This window comes from Asterias rubens, chromosome 11 (genome assembly GCF_902459465.1).
Source record: "Asterias rubens chromosome 11, eAstRub1.3, whole genome shotgun sequence".
Classification (NCBI taxonomy): domain Eukaryota; kingdom Metazoa; phylum Echinodermata; class Asteroidea; order Forcipulatida; family Asteriidae; genus Asterias; species Asterias rubens.
In genome coordinates, this window is record NC_047072.1 from 8,470,848 (window position 1) to 8,488,736 (window position 17,889).

Here is a 17,889-nt window from a genome sequence, read left to right on the forward strand (position 1 = left end):
TTTTTTATTCCTTTTCATTTATTCGGGTTGTGAAGTCAAAGGACTCTCAGAAAAGCAAACTTAATCACTGCGCTAGCCAATATAGTCCAGCTGCTAAGGCCCATATGTGGACAAATTGTGCACTTTGTGGTAAAAGCATGAAACTTCCTACAGTTGTTATATACACCCTAAAGATCATTTTAAGACTTGGACCCATCTTGGATCTCACCCATTTTAGGGGTGGGGCTATGTTTTAAGAAAGTGGGGGGTAACCCAATGGGGAGAAGACAAGAAAGCTAGTTTTAGTTTTAGATGGTGGAGGAAAGCTCCAGATAATTACTCCAGGGAAAACAATGCAATTAGGTGGGGACCAAAAACCCAATCCACATAGTGCCCCAGTGGGATTCAGACCGATGTCATAGAAGACAAGTAAAACATACCATCATGCCAACCTGCCCATCCAAAATTACATTGAGTGTGGCATTGACATTCTGGGGTGAAGTGAGAGTATCTACACTCATTTCATGTGACTTCTGTTTAACTGTTTCTACCAATTACAGTCCAAACTGAGAATCAGAAACCTACAGTGTAGGGTACCCTCAACATCAATCTGGCCAGGGCCAGCTTTCTTGTGCGTATTTAATGTAGCTGCTTCAGCACCAAAAGATTTGCTTAGCAATGGTTTTCAGCTTCAGCAGCTCTGTGAAATAGAACTACAGAAATTGATCAAAAGATGATGATTTCTTCACATCTGAGGATAAAATAACCTGATTTTCTCGGCCAGGCAGACATGAAAAAGTCTAGTTGTTCAGATAAAAGTATACAAAATCCCATACCTTATTTCACTAAAAAGAGCTTGTGAGCCAGGTAGGACTGGGCATTAAAGTAATTAGGCATTGTCTGTACATAGAGCAAAGACTTTGTTCTATTGCCATGTACAACACTTAACTTACCCAAGAGTGACCAGTTGCTGCCCTGGCCGAGTAGACTCTGTATCTTTGTTAAGTAGTGTCTGTAAAAAGAGGATCACTTAAGGTTTTGAGGGTACAATTTGAGGAGGAGACCACGGACAATGTCTACGTCTACTAGAGAGAGATAAGAAACGTTCTGCAACTTCATGACAAAAACAATGATGAGAGTATGTTGATTTTGATGCTCATGGCCAATGGACACGATTACCCCGGCATGCCTGGATCAACACAGAGGCCATGGCCTCTCATGCCAAGGTCACAGCCTTGGTGTCCTTTTAGAGGTTCCCCAAAGATCTTTCAATGGAAGTGTCCCCCCCCTGTCCATTGCAAAATGAAAATGGCCCTCCCTCATAAAGATTAAATTCCACTGGTTCCCCGGTCACTGAGCTGTTTTCAATCCCCTTAAACCATCTAGTCCCCTAGGGATTATACAGCCTGTGCTGCAATAATGTATCGCATCTCTCTGCCCTGGCAGGTTCCCATCACACTCCTAGAGGTGAAGAACCCACTTTCATCATGGAACCCACTTTCATTTCATTTCAAAAGGTGGTATCATTTTTGAGATATTGCTGAAAATCTGAAGCGATTATGTCCATGCAGTAAGATTAATCCAAAATTTGGAAAGCACAATCTGCGAAGCATTACTGTCAGTAAGGCTTCAAAGATTCATACTTAGGGGGATAAGTTAACACTCCATCAAGGAATCTTCGATCAAGTTCTATGCTTCTCCTCATTGAACCCAAGTCTCGACACTCATGAGGTGACATGTCTTTTTCTTCAGCCGCACAATGCATCTGGAACTCTCTACCACTTAATCTTCGATCTTGTCTTTGTACCGCAAAATTCAAGTCTCTTCTCAAAACTTATCTTATGTCACAGGTTTTCAATGACTAATTTTGTTGTGTCTGTTTTTCTTTGTGTTTTTTTTTTTTTTTACTGCGCCTTGAACACCCAGCAGGGTGGATATATATGCGCAGTACAAGTCTTATTATTATCATCATTATTATTATTATGATAAAAAGAAATATCTCTTTCAATAAGTGCATGCAGTACTTCGAAGCGAGAAATTTCTCAAAATGTACTATCCTGTCCAAAGCTGCTGTACTTCTTACTAAATAAGGTTTCATTGCCAACAATTTTCAGAGTCAGTGCAAAGTGTTTACGGACCATTTAAGAACATTTTGAAACATTTTGAAACTCACTTTGCCAGATTAAAGAGGTGCTCTGTTGAATCAAGTAATGCTACTCCAGTGACATAGGTGTGTCCAAACAGTTCGCAGGTGCCATCTTGGTACAAGGCTGGACATGGATCTTTGCCCAGATGAACTCTAGAGACGGGAAAAAGAAAGAAAGACATTTAGCACTGATTTCCACTTATTAAAGTTTGTTAATAAAATGAATATGTAAAGTAATATAGAGGTTGTTCGAGCTGTCAAGGATGGCCATAAATGGCACAGATGAATGCCTACGATTGAAAAAAAAAAAACGTGGTCACAACGTCTCCAGCCGGGTTTGGCCTGAGTAGCGGCAAATTAGGAGAGACTGAGGAGGGAATTGGAGGATTGAGGTTGCATGAGGGCAAGTGGGCCACTTAGGGGGTAATATAAGGGGAATCTAACCTGTTCAATGTTGAAGCAGTAGATGACTTGTCTCTCAAGTTACTTCGGAAACATTCAATACAAGCCAGACACTGGGTGGAGTCTGAAATATAGAAATAAGTATAAACATTCATGCTGTTTGTGTTAATTAATCTAGATTGCTTTTTTATTTTTCAGGAAAAGAGGTTTCTATATATGTTTAGTTAGAAAAATCATTGTGTTCCGCCCCAACTTGATAATCGTCCGCACCCTCTAGGCTCTAGGGTAGTACTCTAGCAGTGGCCCGCCACCTAATTACTCTCAAAGTTTCAACTGAAAAAAAAAAACTTTTGTTAAGAAATATTGTAAGATGTAGAGAAAAAAATAACTCAATTCTGAGATACATGTATGGTTGTAAATAATTATAATAATTTAGGCCTACTGTCTGAAAAAAAAGAGAGAAAATAACAAGTGAATGGTGATAAAACTGCACTGTCAATAAAAGTCAATAATGAGCAAGATCCCTAACAAACCGTTGTACCTTCTCGCAATTGTAATTATCTCGCAACCCAATCCTCCAACCCATCCCACCGAGGCTACTATAAGAACCAAAGGCAAAGCAAGAATCAAGATACTCAAAATACTACCACTTGCACCACAAATTTACCTGCTCTCACTCCAATACAAACAGTCATCACGATCATCACATCAGATCATCCAATTCCAAGACCAACTAACACAGAAGTAATTTTTTCAAAACAAGGCAAGAGACTGGAAAAAATACTGGATAAATTTCCGTATGGCGCCACCACTTTTTCACTCATTATTACAAAAAGGGATATCTCAATGAGGTAAATTAGATACTATAAAAATATTACTTCATATTCATTGAAAAAGTGGTGGCGCCATCCGGAAACCAGATAGGCTACAGTAATTTGATAAATAAATATAGTCATCATGTCATACTGACCTTGTCTGAATCTTTCCAGCGACAATGTCGGCTGATGGTCAACATCATGCTGCTCAAGTTCAATGTCATCCCCACCACAAGGAGACATTGGGGGTGTTATAGAGTACTCAAGATCCATGATTCACTTTCACTTTTCAGCTTCGAGAAATCTCTACCCTAAATAAAAGCTCGACAACCACACTGTCTGACTGTTGAAATGGCGCGCCACCCCTTACGCCACCCACCCAAGGGAGAAAACAACTCACGTCACCAGACTGACCCTGTACATTATACAACATAGCAATAGATGTCTGATCCCTAGACGTCTCAACAGAGGGCGCTGTTTATTATTTACCAATAGAAGTTGACTGACACCTGCATGCGGGGGCGGGCGGGGCCGTCGATGACGATGTCATTAGTTTATTATTTTACGTAGTTCAAAATAATTAAACTCTATTTTCTTTTTACATAATCACTACAAAAAACTTCAGCAAAGTTACCAGACAATAATTTTAAAGCGAATGCTGCCTCAATCTTACGGATTTTAACTTTTATTAGCCTACTGGGTGTGTAGTAGGCCGTGTTTGTTGTGTCAGTGTTGAAGACTAAAGGCAGCAGACCATAGACGCGAGCAATCCAGCCAAGCTGAAGTCTAGGTCTCGCGGAAACGGCCTCAAAGTGTTTTTATGCCTACTTTTTTGTTTGTTTGTGTAGGCCCCTACTATTAATGTTTTTGCTACACACACACGCGTGCGTGCACGTTCGTTGTATATCCTCAGCGGTTTGTGGTTGCAAAGGGGGCCTCTACTTGCTTACTAGTTTAGAGGCTAATTTATTACCGCTAGACAGTTCTCTGCATACAGGGCCCAATTTCATAGCGCTGCTTAACGGTAAGCAAATTAACGTGCTTACTGTAGCAGAAAAATGTGCTCAAGCCTTAGCGCATTTCACAGGTTAGCAGAACAATTTGGGCGGCCAAATTGCGTATTTACCGTGGATTTGCATTGTGACGTCATTTATTTTCGTGCGGTAAGCACCGGACGGTTAGCATGCCTTTTCATGTGCTTTTCACGGTTAGCAGCGCTATGAAATGGAAAATAAGCACAAAACCGGCCGCTATAAGCAGCTCTATGAAATTGGGCCCAGTTGTGCACAAAGGGAGACGCATGCCAAACGCGTGTGCGTCACCATTATATCAGCCCCCATCCATCCATCCCATAGGCCTACATACACTGTGCACAAGCATGATACAAAATGCAATTTCATGGAAGGGTCTTTTATTATTTAGGGTAATTTACAACCCCTATTATGTTGTAGGCCTACCCTACTGTCTTGTGACATGGCATTAGATTAACAAAAGTGGACCCATCTCCATCGTGACATTTATATTACACTATTTGACAGCAATGGTCACTGACTGTTTGCCGAACACTCCACAAACCTTTATTCTGAGAGCTATAACTAGACGCTCATGTCGATAATCTGTCTCGACATGATACATTACATAGAAACTGTTCTAGATTGATTTAATCAGCAGTGTTGTACGTCTTTTTTCTGTTTCTGCTGTTAACCTTTAAGAGATGACCATGCGTCTGTATTTTTTGTTATTGCAGTCATTACACCTCAAATTTATCATGTTTTTTTGTTAGAAGTTAGAAAGTAAAACCTATCCGTTTTCACTTGCAAAACGGCGGAGAATAATAATATTATGTCTTCTTTTAAATGTTACCTGGACAGGATGCCAGTACATCCCTGGTTTCTCTACGGCGTCCCGACGGTACCAGTTTGTACTCCTGGGTGGAGGGAAGCACTTGTGATAAAGTGTCTTGTTCAACGACACGCGTGAGGCAAGGGACATTGAGGCATACTGTATATTACATAACTTTTGTCCATGCACCAAACCACTCGGTCACTACATGCCAACAATGCATGCAGTGACCAAGGACTTCCAAAACTATCCAAGGTGTTGCTTTGCAATTAGTAAGCCTTTCGTATACAAATCAAACTGTGGAAAATATTGGTCATAGTCAACTTACTCATGTCATGAACTAAGATGCCGTGGTTAAAATTGGAAAGGTTTGCACTGTGTTTTGTATCATTCCGAACATAAACAGCTGAACAAGTTTTGAGATGTAAAAGATCCCTTCAACACATACAGTGTAATCTCTAATGATATGTTCCCCCCCTGTGCCTCCATGCAGTCGTCTCAATTCAACAACATTTTGTATTTTCATTCACAAAAATATTACAAGTATTATAAAAAAATAATGATGATTTACATTAAAACAAAAATACACTAATGATACTTATAGTAGGAAAAGAACAGAGTAAGTGTGAAAATGGTGGCGATCCCCAGTGTGGCGGTTTCAACTCTCCGCCGTGTTCAGTTTTCCGAATGACCAAATACGGTAACATTACGTCATGCGATGCCTGCGCACAGCAAGCGAAAGTAGTCCATTTTTAGTGCCGTATTGAGTCATCCGTGTTACTCTCCGGTAGCTGTCATGGCGGCGTCCACGAGTACAACGAGCGGCGAACGCGTGGATCGTATGAGAGAATTTGGTGTGAAGACCAAGCAAATTATCCTGTATTTATACCGAACGAGCGTCAGAGAATCAGAAGAATTTTTTATTATTCTGGTTTAGTTTATTAAATTTATTTATTACCGTTTTTTATTTTATTTTATTTTTTTTGTTTAGTTATTTTGTTTTATTTCACTGAACTACAGTACTTGCCAGGGTACTCGCGGCGGTATTTGTGTCTGGCTACGTCACCCGGAAAACTGAACACGCCGGAAAGCTAAACACGTTCGAACAACGTGTTGAAATGTCCGGCTACGTCATCCGGAAAACTGAACACGGCGGAAGACTGAAACCGCCACACCTGTAAGCGTTTGCTTGATTTGGGGATGCTACACATTACCAGAATTCATTTTCAAAAATACACGGTCTACACACAGTCATACAAGCAAGCGCAGTCAGGGGATTTCATGAACACTTCGTTGTCTTGAAACAAAAATGCCTCTTTTTACCAAATCAATTATTGTTCATAAAGTAAACAAATCGCGGTACGTGCAGGATGTTACTGACAGGTCCTCTTTTTAATCTAAAATGGTTGTTTTGTTCCTTTGCATTACAAGCTGTCACTGTACCTTCTCAGCCTGTGTGATTGAGTCTGTCCTCCTATAATATAGGAGGAAAGACTCAATCACAATCACACATTTAGACGTGTACATTTTCTGAGTATGTTTGCCCTTTCTAATGAATATTGAGAAGACGTTGGCTTTGAGATACTAAAAGAGTAACTCTATAATCAATAAGGGTCTTGAACAACGCTGTGTGAGGTACATTTTATAATATAACTATAAAAGGGAACTTGCGTATAGATGTACAAACACCTCGTGACTTCCCTTCGGTGTGCTCTTCGCTTAACCCTCTAGTCCCTGCACCGCCCGAGTTTGCCGAAATAATTTAGTTTTTCTTTTCAAGATTCTTGCAGTAACTTTACTGAAATCGTAGTTCAAATTTTTTAAAGATAGCCAAGGCTTATTATTTATAACTAAACGCACAATTTTTGACCCTTTCGGTAATATTTGTACAAGTCCTCATTGGGGAACAAATAAAAAACCCTACGGTAATATTTATGGCGATTATTCTTGTGTAATGATAACATGGATACAATAGCTTTTCAAGGCTGTTATCTGGCTCAATGCTGATTATTTGCGAAGGCATAAGTTTTCGACAATATCACCATGAATGATAAATACAGTTTCCTTTGTGTTTACTAATAAGCGTTTTGTTGGGTAAGGGCTAAATTATTTCATCATCATTAGCTTCGTCAAGTCAACTGTGAAGAGACATATTAATAATGATCTATAAATAACTAGATGGATTCACCAATGCGTAGGCATACTATTAACTACCTAGTTTTATTTTGATGTTTCTTATTTTCTACAAACAAAAGCTATAGCGAGGTTTCCTCCTACCGCATAATACAGTGTATCGCTTTAGGTGGCTGGGCGGTCCAGTGGCTAAATGGTTAAAGATGTATTTTTTTCGTTAATGATCAATCTACACGTAGGCCTATATGCCTACGTCTTCTGCAAGGGTTGACTCATAAATACTCCTCACTCTCTGCACATGGGGCGGATGTATACAACAACACTCTAAATTTGCTTAACCCGCACTTGTAGGCCTACCATTCAAGTGATTTTGTCAGGTAAGTTTCTGGTGGGATAATTAAAAACTCGAATTGTTGCTTTATAAAGTAATTTTTTTTTGGGGGGGAGGGGGGGGGGGTAAGTAGGGCCTACTGGTCATTAAATATCTTGTTAGTGTTTCTTAAATTATTTTTTTGTCTTATGCAGATTGGACGATCATAATATTCACCATGAAGATTGTTCCATTGGATACAAACTATACCGAGTTTGGTCACAGAGTAGAAGATGTGGCGTTCATAACACAAATGATTCTCGGCACCGTCGGTCTCCTGGGAAACATTCTCGTCTGTGTGACGATAGCTCGGGCGAGATTCATGCACAACGTCACAAACGTCTTCATCGCACACATGGCCATGGCCGACGTTCTCGTCTGTATGTCTCTACTCATCTTCCAGTACAAACACTTCGTAGAAATTTTCCCCGGGGGAGGGAGTGTCCTCAGAAACGAGATCATTTGTAAAGTTTACAAGGGTCAGGCTGTGCTGTGGTTCACATCCGACCTGTCTATATACAGTATGCTCGTCGTGACCGTGGAACGATTTGTAGCCATCGTGCGGCCTCTACGGTATCCAAGTTTTTTCACGCACTACAAGGTCGCAGTCATGGTCTCCCTGACTTGGTTTATGGCAGCACTCGTTCAAACCCCACTCTTCGTGTTCAACTCATACAACTCATTTGAAATGAAATGCCACAACAAGGCCGTGTCACGTAATGGGATCACATCCCTTCTCGTAGCCGGCTTCATGAGTCTCATGTTGCCGGTCGTGGTGTTATTTTGGTGTTACATCCGAATTCTCATCAGCCTGAGAGCGAGCGCCGTTAGCCATCGGCGGGAAAACAACCTCGCTCACGCCGAAGAGCTCTTTATGGCGGGAAGAAGGGTCGTCAAAGTTCTCCTGACAGTCTCGGTCCTCTACGTCTGCATTTGGTTCCCCGTTCATATCCTCTTCTGTATCGTCAACTTTGTACGTCTGTCACCAGACGTGGAGATAGTTTTGCGGGCACTTCTGCCGACACTGGCTGGCGTGAACTCGGTGGTGAACCCCTTCGTGTATGCCTTCAAGTATAAAGAATTTCAGCGCGGTGTACGGCAGCGTGTTTTTCCTTGCTGCTGTTATCGACAAAGAGCCCACGTGGCTCCATCTTGAACCGTTATTAGTAGACCAAAGATTCGTAAACAGTTATAGTATAAAGATACATTGTCTAATTTAATCATTCAAGTGATGGTGTTTTGCCGACCACGTGATTAATTTTCAATGGTTAAATCCTTATTCAGCTATAATAATATACCCTAGTTACAGAAGTGACATCAAAGGCAAAGTGCATAAGAAATACTAAACATGGCCAACAGTAATGATAGCATTGTTTACACTGAAAAATAATGGATTTGCGTTTTGAATAAAGAGACCCGCTTTAGCAATTTTTTTTCCGGCCTTTAATGGAGCCAGGAGGTAACGACAAAACAAAATAATGTTTAATATTTAGTTAGCCCGACTGAACTGTAGTTTTAAGTATTACACAACTGTATGTGGTATGCCAACAAAATGGCTAAGGTTGTGCAAAATATAAAGTTAAACATAAATAATTCAAAATGTACAGTACCAGTAACGGAAGGCAACGAAAAATATTTCATGTATAATAATTATTTGTACCAGAACGTTGCTAGTTTGTTGTCTACAATTTTATTACTGCGGCAACCGTTATGGGGGTCGACACTTTACGTTGTCACAACAACAACCTACAGTAAGGTTGTGGCAACGAAAACATTACCATTGAGTCAACGTTATACTGGGACGGGACGGGGTATGACGTATTCGAAGTACAGGCCAATCAGCAACAGCCTATTGTACAAAAAAATCCTTCAACCTCTTGCCATTTTGTGCATTAAACCTTTCTCTATGTTAGGCCTACTTTCTAATAACATTGATTATCTAGCTATATTTTAATAAGTAATAAGTAATGCAAATTGTGCTTGGTCACGGTAACACTAGCATCAGGCGAGCAAACTGCATGAAATCAACCGAAATATTAATTTAACTCAGTCATACTTACAAAAGAGGGCGCTATACATCTTGGTTTTTGTTTGTTTGTTTGTTTGTTTGTTTGTTTGTTTGTTTGTTTGTTTGTTTGTTTGTTTGTTTGTTTGTTTGTTTGTTTGTTTGTTTGTTTGTTTGTGTGTTTGTTTGTTTGTTTGTTTGTTTGTTTGTTTGTTTTATGATAATAATAATTTATGCTTTAGACGGAATTTAAGGACAGTTTCTCTCTCTTTCTGAAATAAAGATAAACATTACAATATTGTTCAATTTTGTTCACTTTCTACAAGTTTCAATGCTCCACTTCGAAGACACACATCCGAAGTCAGTTCAATGGAATGTTCGACCCCGCATTATCTATTGAGGGCTATAACCTGAAAATTGAAAACAAGGTTGTAAAGTTTACTATTGTATGGGCGGCAATACGAAACTAAAACTGTTTAAACGTATTATTCAACTTCAGGTGCAATTAGCTTTATAACTGGTCTTTCCATAAGTTGTACTTTAATTAAAACTTTATCTGTAAATAATCTAAGCTCAAAATATTATGATCTTCTCCGTATTGTTGTCGTTACTTTTCAATCGCTACGGTTCTGTTAATTTATGCCAATAATGGCTCTCCATACTTTACTTGCCCACCATGGTTGGCAAAGTGTGCCCATCAGTTTGTACACGCGTACTCGTCTGTGGTAGTAGTACTTGGAAAATGTACTGTAAAGAAGTGTTAATTTCCCAAATAAATCGTTAACTATTGTGTCAGATAGTATTTTGCAAGTTTGCTGTGTTCTTCATTCAATGTAGATTTTTGTCACTAGCCATGCCGAGTAGTTGTTGCGTTGTCGGCTGCACGAACAGAGCCCATCGCGGTGAGTCACCTCTTGGATTTTTTCGGGTACCGAGAAAGCCCCCTCGACGGGGTCTCTGGCTGTCTAAGATCAACCGAAAACCCGACTGGAATCCCAAGGTGGGAACCAGGATATGTGGGGCACACTTCGTTTCAGGTAAGGGAGAGATTTGAAGACAGTTTTGTTGTTGTGATGATTGGTACAAAAATGACGTCGACTTTGTTGTGTAGCAGCTAGCAGACGACACAGATAATGTGTCTGTGACGACTGTGAGTTGTGAATGCAATCATCAACAATCCTGATGCACAATGGAATGTAGCTAGTAATAGTAGTATTATTAGGACAAATTAGTCTCCAATGAATGGGGATTATGGTGTATGTGATACATTGAATTTGACATGGTGTATCCTTCCCACCAGTAGTAGACCCAGATGAGCAACTGGGGCGCTGTACTCCTTTTTCCGAAATTTTGACATTCTCGGTCGTGTCAAAATTTCGAAAAAAGGAGTACAGCGCCCCAGTTACTGGGTCTAGTATGTACAGGGTATTGTATTTTGTGTATTTTTTTCCTTCTCATACATGTATGGTATGAGAGTGCAGAATCATGCACCTGATTTCCCAATTTTTCTTTTTAAAAGAGTCTATCTGGTCTGTGATTATTAATAATTAATTGTTGCATACTCAGACACAATTAAAATGACGTCATAAATATGTACACGGTAAAAATGTTTACTTCATTCTTTTTTTGTCTGTCAGTTTACTCAGTGTCATGTCTGTGTATCAGCTATCATTACAGACATGGCAGTCAGTGAAGTACATGTAGTATCTTCTTAGTTTTATGTTTAATTTGTGTAAAGATTGGAAATGAAGTGATTTTGTTGGCGGTCTGGTATAAAATCACTCCTACATGTATCCAACATTTTAATTTGAAAACATTTTAATTATTTGCACCTGTAGGGAGACCTTCGCCCTGGGAGGACAACCCTGACTACGTACCCACAATATTTCCCAAGAGAAGAGCGGCAGCCTTTTCCATGACTCTAAGACAGGAGCAGAGCTTAGCCAAGATCAAGAAATCCCGTCCTGTGACTGCTGCAGAAGGTTGCAGCAAGGTTACAACAAGTGCTGCAGAAATACTCTTCACTTTTGCAAGCCGCTTTGAAAACCAAGCCACAGATCAAAGTAATTGCTAAAAATTATAAATAAGTTTGTTTCCTTTGAAAACTTTTTTGTTTAGAAGAAACATTTTTTGTACCTTTAGTTGAAGCCAGTTTGAGGGTTCAAGTTCTCTTCAGAAATCAATTGAAAGTATTATTTGTTCAACTAACTATAGACTGCTCTCTATCTAAACAATTTGAAACCACCATTGTCAATATGTTTGTAAAACAGGGTTGTAGGCTATAGACCATGGTGGGCGATAAATCAAATTTTTATTAAAGTTCACCGTGGGGCGAGTGAATCAACAAAATTATTCATGTTTAGTTTGGGGGCCATTATTGCTGAAAGTGCAAGCTTCAGGCACGATGCCAGGTTTTCAAACTGTTTGTGTTATTATGGGGGCCATGCAATAAGTTGAATGTGTCTCAGATCAAAGCACATTGGAAAAAAATATGTGCTGGGTAGCACAATGTATTTTGCTCAGAGTGCTGGGCAAAATTTTTGAGTCCTGGGCCCAATTTGATAGCGCTGCTTAGCGGTCGATTTTGTGCTTACTTTGCAATTTCCATTTCATAGCGCTGCTACCCGTAAGCACAGGTAAAGGCATGCTAACCTTCCGGTGCTTACCGCACATAAATAAATGACGTCACAATGCAAATCTATTGTAAACACACAATATGGCCGCCCAATTTTTCTGCTAACCTGTGAAATACGCTTGCACCTTGCACCGCCCACTGCACTACAACACATGGATACATTTTTGCCATTTTTAGTGGATGTTTATTTTCCGGATGGATTCAGTGTTTTGTAAAAGATTTTTCTTTACTTGACAGGGATGAAGACTCCGGAACCTGTGAAAGCCAAGACGGCACATTCAATTCCTAAGGAAGAGAATGAAATACTGTATGATGAGATCCAGTCGTTTCTTAATGATGTGCAGCAGCCAGAAGACCCCGGGGTGCAACAGCCACAAGCCTCAGACTCCGGGTTGAAAGATAAGACAGACCAAAGCAATTTCAGATTTGACTCTCTCAAAAGTGACCCTGAAATGCTCGAGTTTTTCACAGGAGTGTATACAGCAGCCATTTTCATGTGGATGCTAGACAACATGAGAGAAAAGGTTACTTACATTGATACCCAGCTTGGCATGGAGGACCATCTGTTGATTGTCCTGATGAAGTTGAAGTTGGGCCTACTGAACAAGGATCTAGCTAACCGTTTCGGTGTCAGCAGTGGGATTGTGACAAAGATAGTTACTCAGTGGATTCCCCATCTAGCCACAGTCATGAAGGAGCTGATCGTCTGGCCTGATGTGGTAACGGTGCGTCAGCATATCCCATCAGCCTACTGGAAAGATTTTCCGACTGCCCGTTGTATCATTGACTTTCCGGAAATACTTATAGACAGGCCATCTGACTTATCAACTCGGCAACAGACTTGGTCTACCTGCAGAACAAATAACACTATTAAGTACTTCATTGCCATGACGCCATCTGGAGCCGTCAGCTTTCTCTCCAGTGGCTATGGTGGCAGTATGTCTGAGAAGGACATAGCTACGAAGTCTTGTTTTTTCAATCTTGTCCAGTGCGGTGATGAAATTTTAGCTGAAAGAAACTTTCCCATCCGATGTGAACTCGCCATCCGAGGTGCCACTCTTAAGATTCCTCTGTACTCGACAACAGGAAAGACAAAACTTTCTGAGGGTCTCGTGGAACAATCAAGAAAACTTTGCCAAGCGCGCGTCCATGTTGAGAAATTATTAGGCAAATTGAAGAGCTTTCAAATTCTACAGAAATCTATTCCTGGATCAGAAATTAGTTTACTTGATGACTATGTTATGGTGATAGCTGGACTTATAAATCTGTCACCAGTGCATGAGGCAGTAAGGGTTGAAGTCCCTGGGCAGTCCGAAATAGTGCGAGTGTGTATAAGGGAGAAGAATCGATAGAAATATTTTTTGCAATCACTGTGTTTTTTTGTACCTTGATGCCATGTACAACATTTTGACACCAATGTCATTATGCTCTACTGTCTGCAACGCATTTGCGTGTAACGATGAGGTAAGCTTGACTGCCGTTTCACCTACAAAGCGCTCTGTACTTTATAAATGGGGACACTGACTCCAAAAATGGGGCACCAAGACTGTGATGTTGGTGTTTGGGTGAATTGGGTCAGCTTTTGTCTTAAAGAAGTTATGGGTGATTCTCATTACGGAGTTACTAGGGCTCCATTAAAGAATTGAATGTTTTAGATATTTTGGATTTAAAAATAAATTGTTAAGATTATTATGACAGGTCTCTGCTCTTTGTCTTCAAGTGTCAACATATAAGAGGTTATTCCAGGGGTGGAATACTAGCCGCTAGGTTGTTTTTCCAGTCTACAATATTCAAAGATGAAAATACTTGGACATGCAAACTATCCCCAGAAAAGTTCTTTGAATCACCTTATCTAATCAATAATATGAGAAGAAAAACAACAACTTGATTTTTTTAGCTAATATTTCCCAAGTTCTCGCTTTGCTAAGTCAGTCTGTGTAGGTTGATAGATCCCAAGGAAGTATAGAAGAATAAAGTTGTGGCAGATATAGGTCTAGTGTACACTAGACTCAAGTTCTGGTGTTAGTGGGGTGTGGGTTCGAGTCCCGGTCATGACAATGGTGTCCTTGAGCAAGACACCATAATTGTGTCAATCATCTTTTGGCTGGGATGTGAAGCTGTCTGGATCTGTGTCATGCACGTAAGAGAACCCAGAATATTTATCGTTAAAGGGAAGGTACATGTTTGGTAATTACCCAAACAAATATCAACTTAAAAACCGACTTGGCAACGAGCATTGGAGAGCTGTTGATAGTATAAAACATTGTGAGAAACGGCTCCCTCTGAAGTAGCATAGATTTTGAGAAAGAGGTAATTTCTCACTAAAATAACAAAAGACTTCTAGCTAGAAGTCTTTTACTCCTATCTGAAAGCACACATATTCGTCCAACAAGGGTGTTTTTTCTCTCATCATTTTCTCCCAATTTCGATGACCAATTAGCTCAAACTTTTACAGGCTTGTTATTTTATGCTAATGTTGGGATACACCAAGTGAGAAGACTGGTCTTTGACAATTACCAAACGTGTACCTTCCCTTTAAGGGTGTGGTACTTTGCTGCAGTGTTTCTGGCTGCAGATTGTGCAGCATCACCTTGTAAACACAATTGGGTCTCAGAATTCAAACTTGGTATACCTACTGATCACAAAAATAACGAGCACCTTGAGAAGATCACTTGTGCCCCCCCTAAAAATAAAACCCTCGTAGTTTTGGCGCTGACTGAATTAATAATGAACCGTATAACAACATCCAGTATCGTTAGACATATCGAAATATTTAATTACTGAAACAAAACAATGACATGATATTATTTATTACCTTGCTCTTCTCAATTTTAAATTGTTGTTGTTTGTACAAACTGACAGCAATATATTGCATTTTATACATAATATAATAAATCTGTGTTGAACAAAAACAAATAAACAATAGGAAGTCAAATCATTTCAATATTTTCGCTTCTAAGTTCTTCCTTCAATATACTCTTACGTAAAACCTTTTTTTTAGGGGGGGGGGTTAAACTATACAATGTTAAAGGTATGGTCAAACTTTGGTAATGACGCCTAAAAGAAAGTGAAAGTTTTATCCAAAAGCCTACTATGGAAAATGGTAGCAAGCATCCTGCAAATAATTTTGTCAAAGTGTCCCGGTTAATTTAAAAATCAATAAAATATTATGAGGAAAATTCTTAATCTTCAAAGATTGCCTGGCTTTCATAGACCTTATTGCAAATCTTTATGCATGCTGTAGGCTTTGAATGAGGTGCCTGTTGGTCAAGCTAGTGCTCAAGTTTGAACCCTAGCTAGACCAGCATGCACCTCATTCAATAATTGGTTTTTGCACGAGTATTTGCGAAAATGAATGCTACCCTCAATCCATCCAAAAATGCAGTTGGTACCCGCTAAACATGGATGGATTCAGTGTTCATGATGAAAATACCATGACAGTTTGTTGCTGTTTTTTTCAACAAACTGCAAGCCACTGTATTCAATTTAAAATTTCACAGGTGACTTCTATTGTATCTTTCTGTAATTTTGCCGATAAAGCAGCATTATAATGCTATTATACCATACAACAGCCCCACAAGCAATTGAAAGATTAAATCAGTAAGTTAAATTGGCCATAAATTGTACCAGTCAACAACATGGCAATCTCAATGCCTCCTTAAAGGCAGTGGACACTATTGGTAATTACTCAAAAAATTATCAGCATAAAACCTCATTTGGTAACGAATAATGGGGAGCTGTTGATAGTATAAAACATTGTGAGAAAGGGCTCCCTCTGAAGTGACGTACTTTCCGAGAAAGAAGTAATTTTCCACGAATTTGATTTTGAGACTTCAAGTTTAGAATTTGAGGTCTCGAAATCAAGCATCTGAAAGCACACAACTTCGTGTGACAAGGGTGTTTTTTTCTTTCATAGTTATCTCGCAACTCCGACGACCAATTGAGCTCAAATTTTCACAGGTTTGTTATTTTATGCATAATTATGTTCAGATACACCAACTGTGAAGGCAAGTCATTGACAATTACCAATAGTGTCCAATGTTCTTAAGGAATGAATATGGGTCAGTTATGCATACATTTTTTTTTATGAAGGAAAGTCTGCGGTTTGTTTATGATGACTAATGGATAGGGTTTACAAAAATTATTTCACAATACACAAAACGTACAAGTATAAGAAATATCACCAAGCGGCCTAGACACTCAAGTATCATCATTCTATAAGGGTATATGTTTGGGAGATTCTACTTTCATGAAAACCGAGTATCACTTCTTCTAGTGGACATTACACTGAACATACCTTGACCGTTTGGTACTATTTGTGAGCGACATTGCTTAACTATATAAGAAAACACACTCACAAACTGGTTTTGGACTTGGTATGGATGAAAAATGGCATACTGAATGAAATACATGTTTAGATCATAGAGTTATATATAAGAACTAGAGGGCGCATTGGCCTATATACACGACCCGGCATGCTTACAGGCGGCTATTTTCTAAGTTGACAAAACAGGCATCGCTTAGCGCGTGTTTGTGCGGCAATCTTGTAAGTTGACAAAACAGCATCGCGTAGCATTCAATAAACACAAACTCCAACGTGTGTTTCATACTCAACACGCTTACAGAATGGCGCGCGCGTCTCCTTGCAGTCCCATCGCGTTTGTGCAAGAAGCATCACCAGTGCACCCTCTAGCTCTAATATATAACTCTATGGTTAAGATGCATATATACATGTACATGTATACCATAATATACAATGTACCGCTGGTTGTAAAAATTTGACTTTATCAAACATATCAGATCCCTTTAATCATGACCATATAATATAGTTCTACAAATGAGATGTTTTGGGGGGGGGGGGGGGTGCTTAACTGTTTTCCCGAGTCTTCATACCTTGGGCCAACTCCATAACGCTGGCTGCAGTCCAATTCAAACACTGTAATTAGTTGCAGGTTCAGCCTAGAGTTTACTTAAGACATACGTGAAAGCACTGTTTGTCAATCACCATCGGTGTATTAAAATCATTTGACATTTATTTTTTCATCAGAAGGTTTCTTTAGGGTTAAAGACACTGGACACCTTTGGTAATTCTCACTTGGTGTATCTCAACATATGCACAAAACAACAAACCTGTGAAAATTTGAACTCGTAGTCGGAGAATGTGAGATAACAATGGAAGAAAAAACGCCATTGTCACACAAAGTTGTGTGCTTTCAGATGCTTGATTTTGGGACGTCAAAATCTAATTATAAGGTCCCAAAATCAATGAAAAATTACCTCTTTCACAAAAACTACGATACTTCAGAGGGAGCCAATTACAACGTTTTGTACAATCAACAGCTCTCCATTGCTCATAGCCAAGTAAGTTTTTATGCTAACAATTATTTTAAGTAATAATTACCAATAGTGTCCAGTGCCTTTAAGATCCCGGGTCAAATTAAAACTTTTCTATTCATTGATTACTTTATTTTAAGGTAAGGAGTGATCACAATAATTATTCTCGTACAAAAAACTAACTTTTATAAGTAAATCAGTTTGTTTTTCATCGGGTGAACTCACAAA

The 17,889-nt window shown here is 39.4% G+C and overlaps 3 protein-coding genes across 3 annotated transcripts in view; 2 read left to right on the top strand and 1 right to left on the bottom strand.

Annotated features, from left to right (window-relative positions):
- Positions 1 to 3,706, bottom strand: part of LOC117296378 (protein MMS22-like) — a 57,130-nt gene extending 53,424 nt beyond the window's left edge. The window contains exons 1-4 of the mRNA XM_033779257.1: positions 3,498 to 3,706; positions 2,570 to 2,651; positions 2,153 to 2,278; positions 933 to 991 (exon numbers count right to left, since the gene is read on the bottom strand). Coding sequence (XP_033635148.1) covers positions 933 to 991; positions 2,153 to 2,278; positions 2,570 to 2,651; positions 3,498 to 3,615 — 385 coding nt within the window. The 5' untranslated portion in view covers positions 3,616 to 3,706. The remainder of the gene's footprint in view (positions 1 to 932; positions 992 to 2,152; positions 2,279 to 2,569; positions 2,652 to 3,497) is intronic.
- A 4,159-nt stretch (positions 3,707 to 7,865) lies between these two features.
- Positions 7,866 to 8,843, top strand: LOC117296668 (delta-type opioid receptor-like). The gene has a single exon (XM_033779697.1). It carries the CDS (start codon positions 7,866 to 7,868, stop codon positions 8,841 to 8,843), a length of 978 nt encoding a protein of 325 aa, XP_033635588.1.
- Positions 8,844 to 10,393: 1,550 nt separating this feature from the next.
- LOC117296645 lies at positions 10,394 to 14,558 on the top strand. The gene is made up of 3 exons (XM_033779667.1): positions 10,394 to 10,729; positions 11,531 to 11,755; positions 12,565 to 14,558. The coding sequence occupies exons 1-3, from the start codon at positions 10,546 to 10,548 to the stop codon at positions 13,677 to 13,679; spliced, it is 1,524 nt and encodes a 507-aa protein (XP_033635558.1). The 5' UTR covers positions 10,394 to 10,545; the 3' UTR covers positions 13,680 to 14,558.
- The last annotated feature ends 3,331 nt before the right edge of the window (positions 14,559 to 17,889 follow it).

Coding starts and splice junctions, on each gene's coding strand:
- LOC117296668 (XM_033779697.1), top strand. CDS start 7,866: ATGAAGATTGTTCCATTGGATACAAACTATACCGAGTTTGGTCACAGA.
- LOC117296645 (XM_033779667.1), top strand. CDS start 10,546: ATGCCGAGTAGTTGTTGCGTTGTCGGCTGCACGAACAGAGCCCATCGC. Junction 10,730..11,530: donor TGGGGCACACTTCGTTTCAG/GTAAGGGAGAGA, acceptor TTGCACCTGTAG/GGAGACCTTCGCCCTGGGAG. Junction 11,756..12,564: donor AAACCAAGCCACAGATCAAA/GTAATTGCTAAA, acceptor TTTACTTGACAG/GGATGAAGACTCCGGAACCT.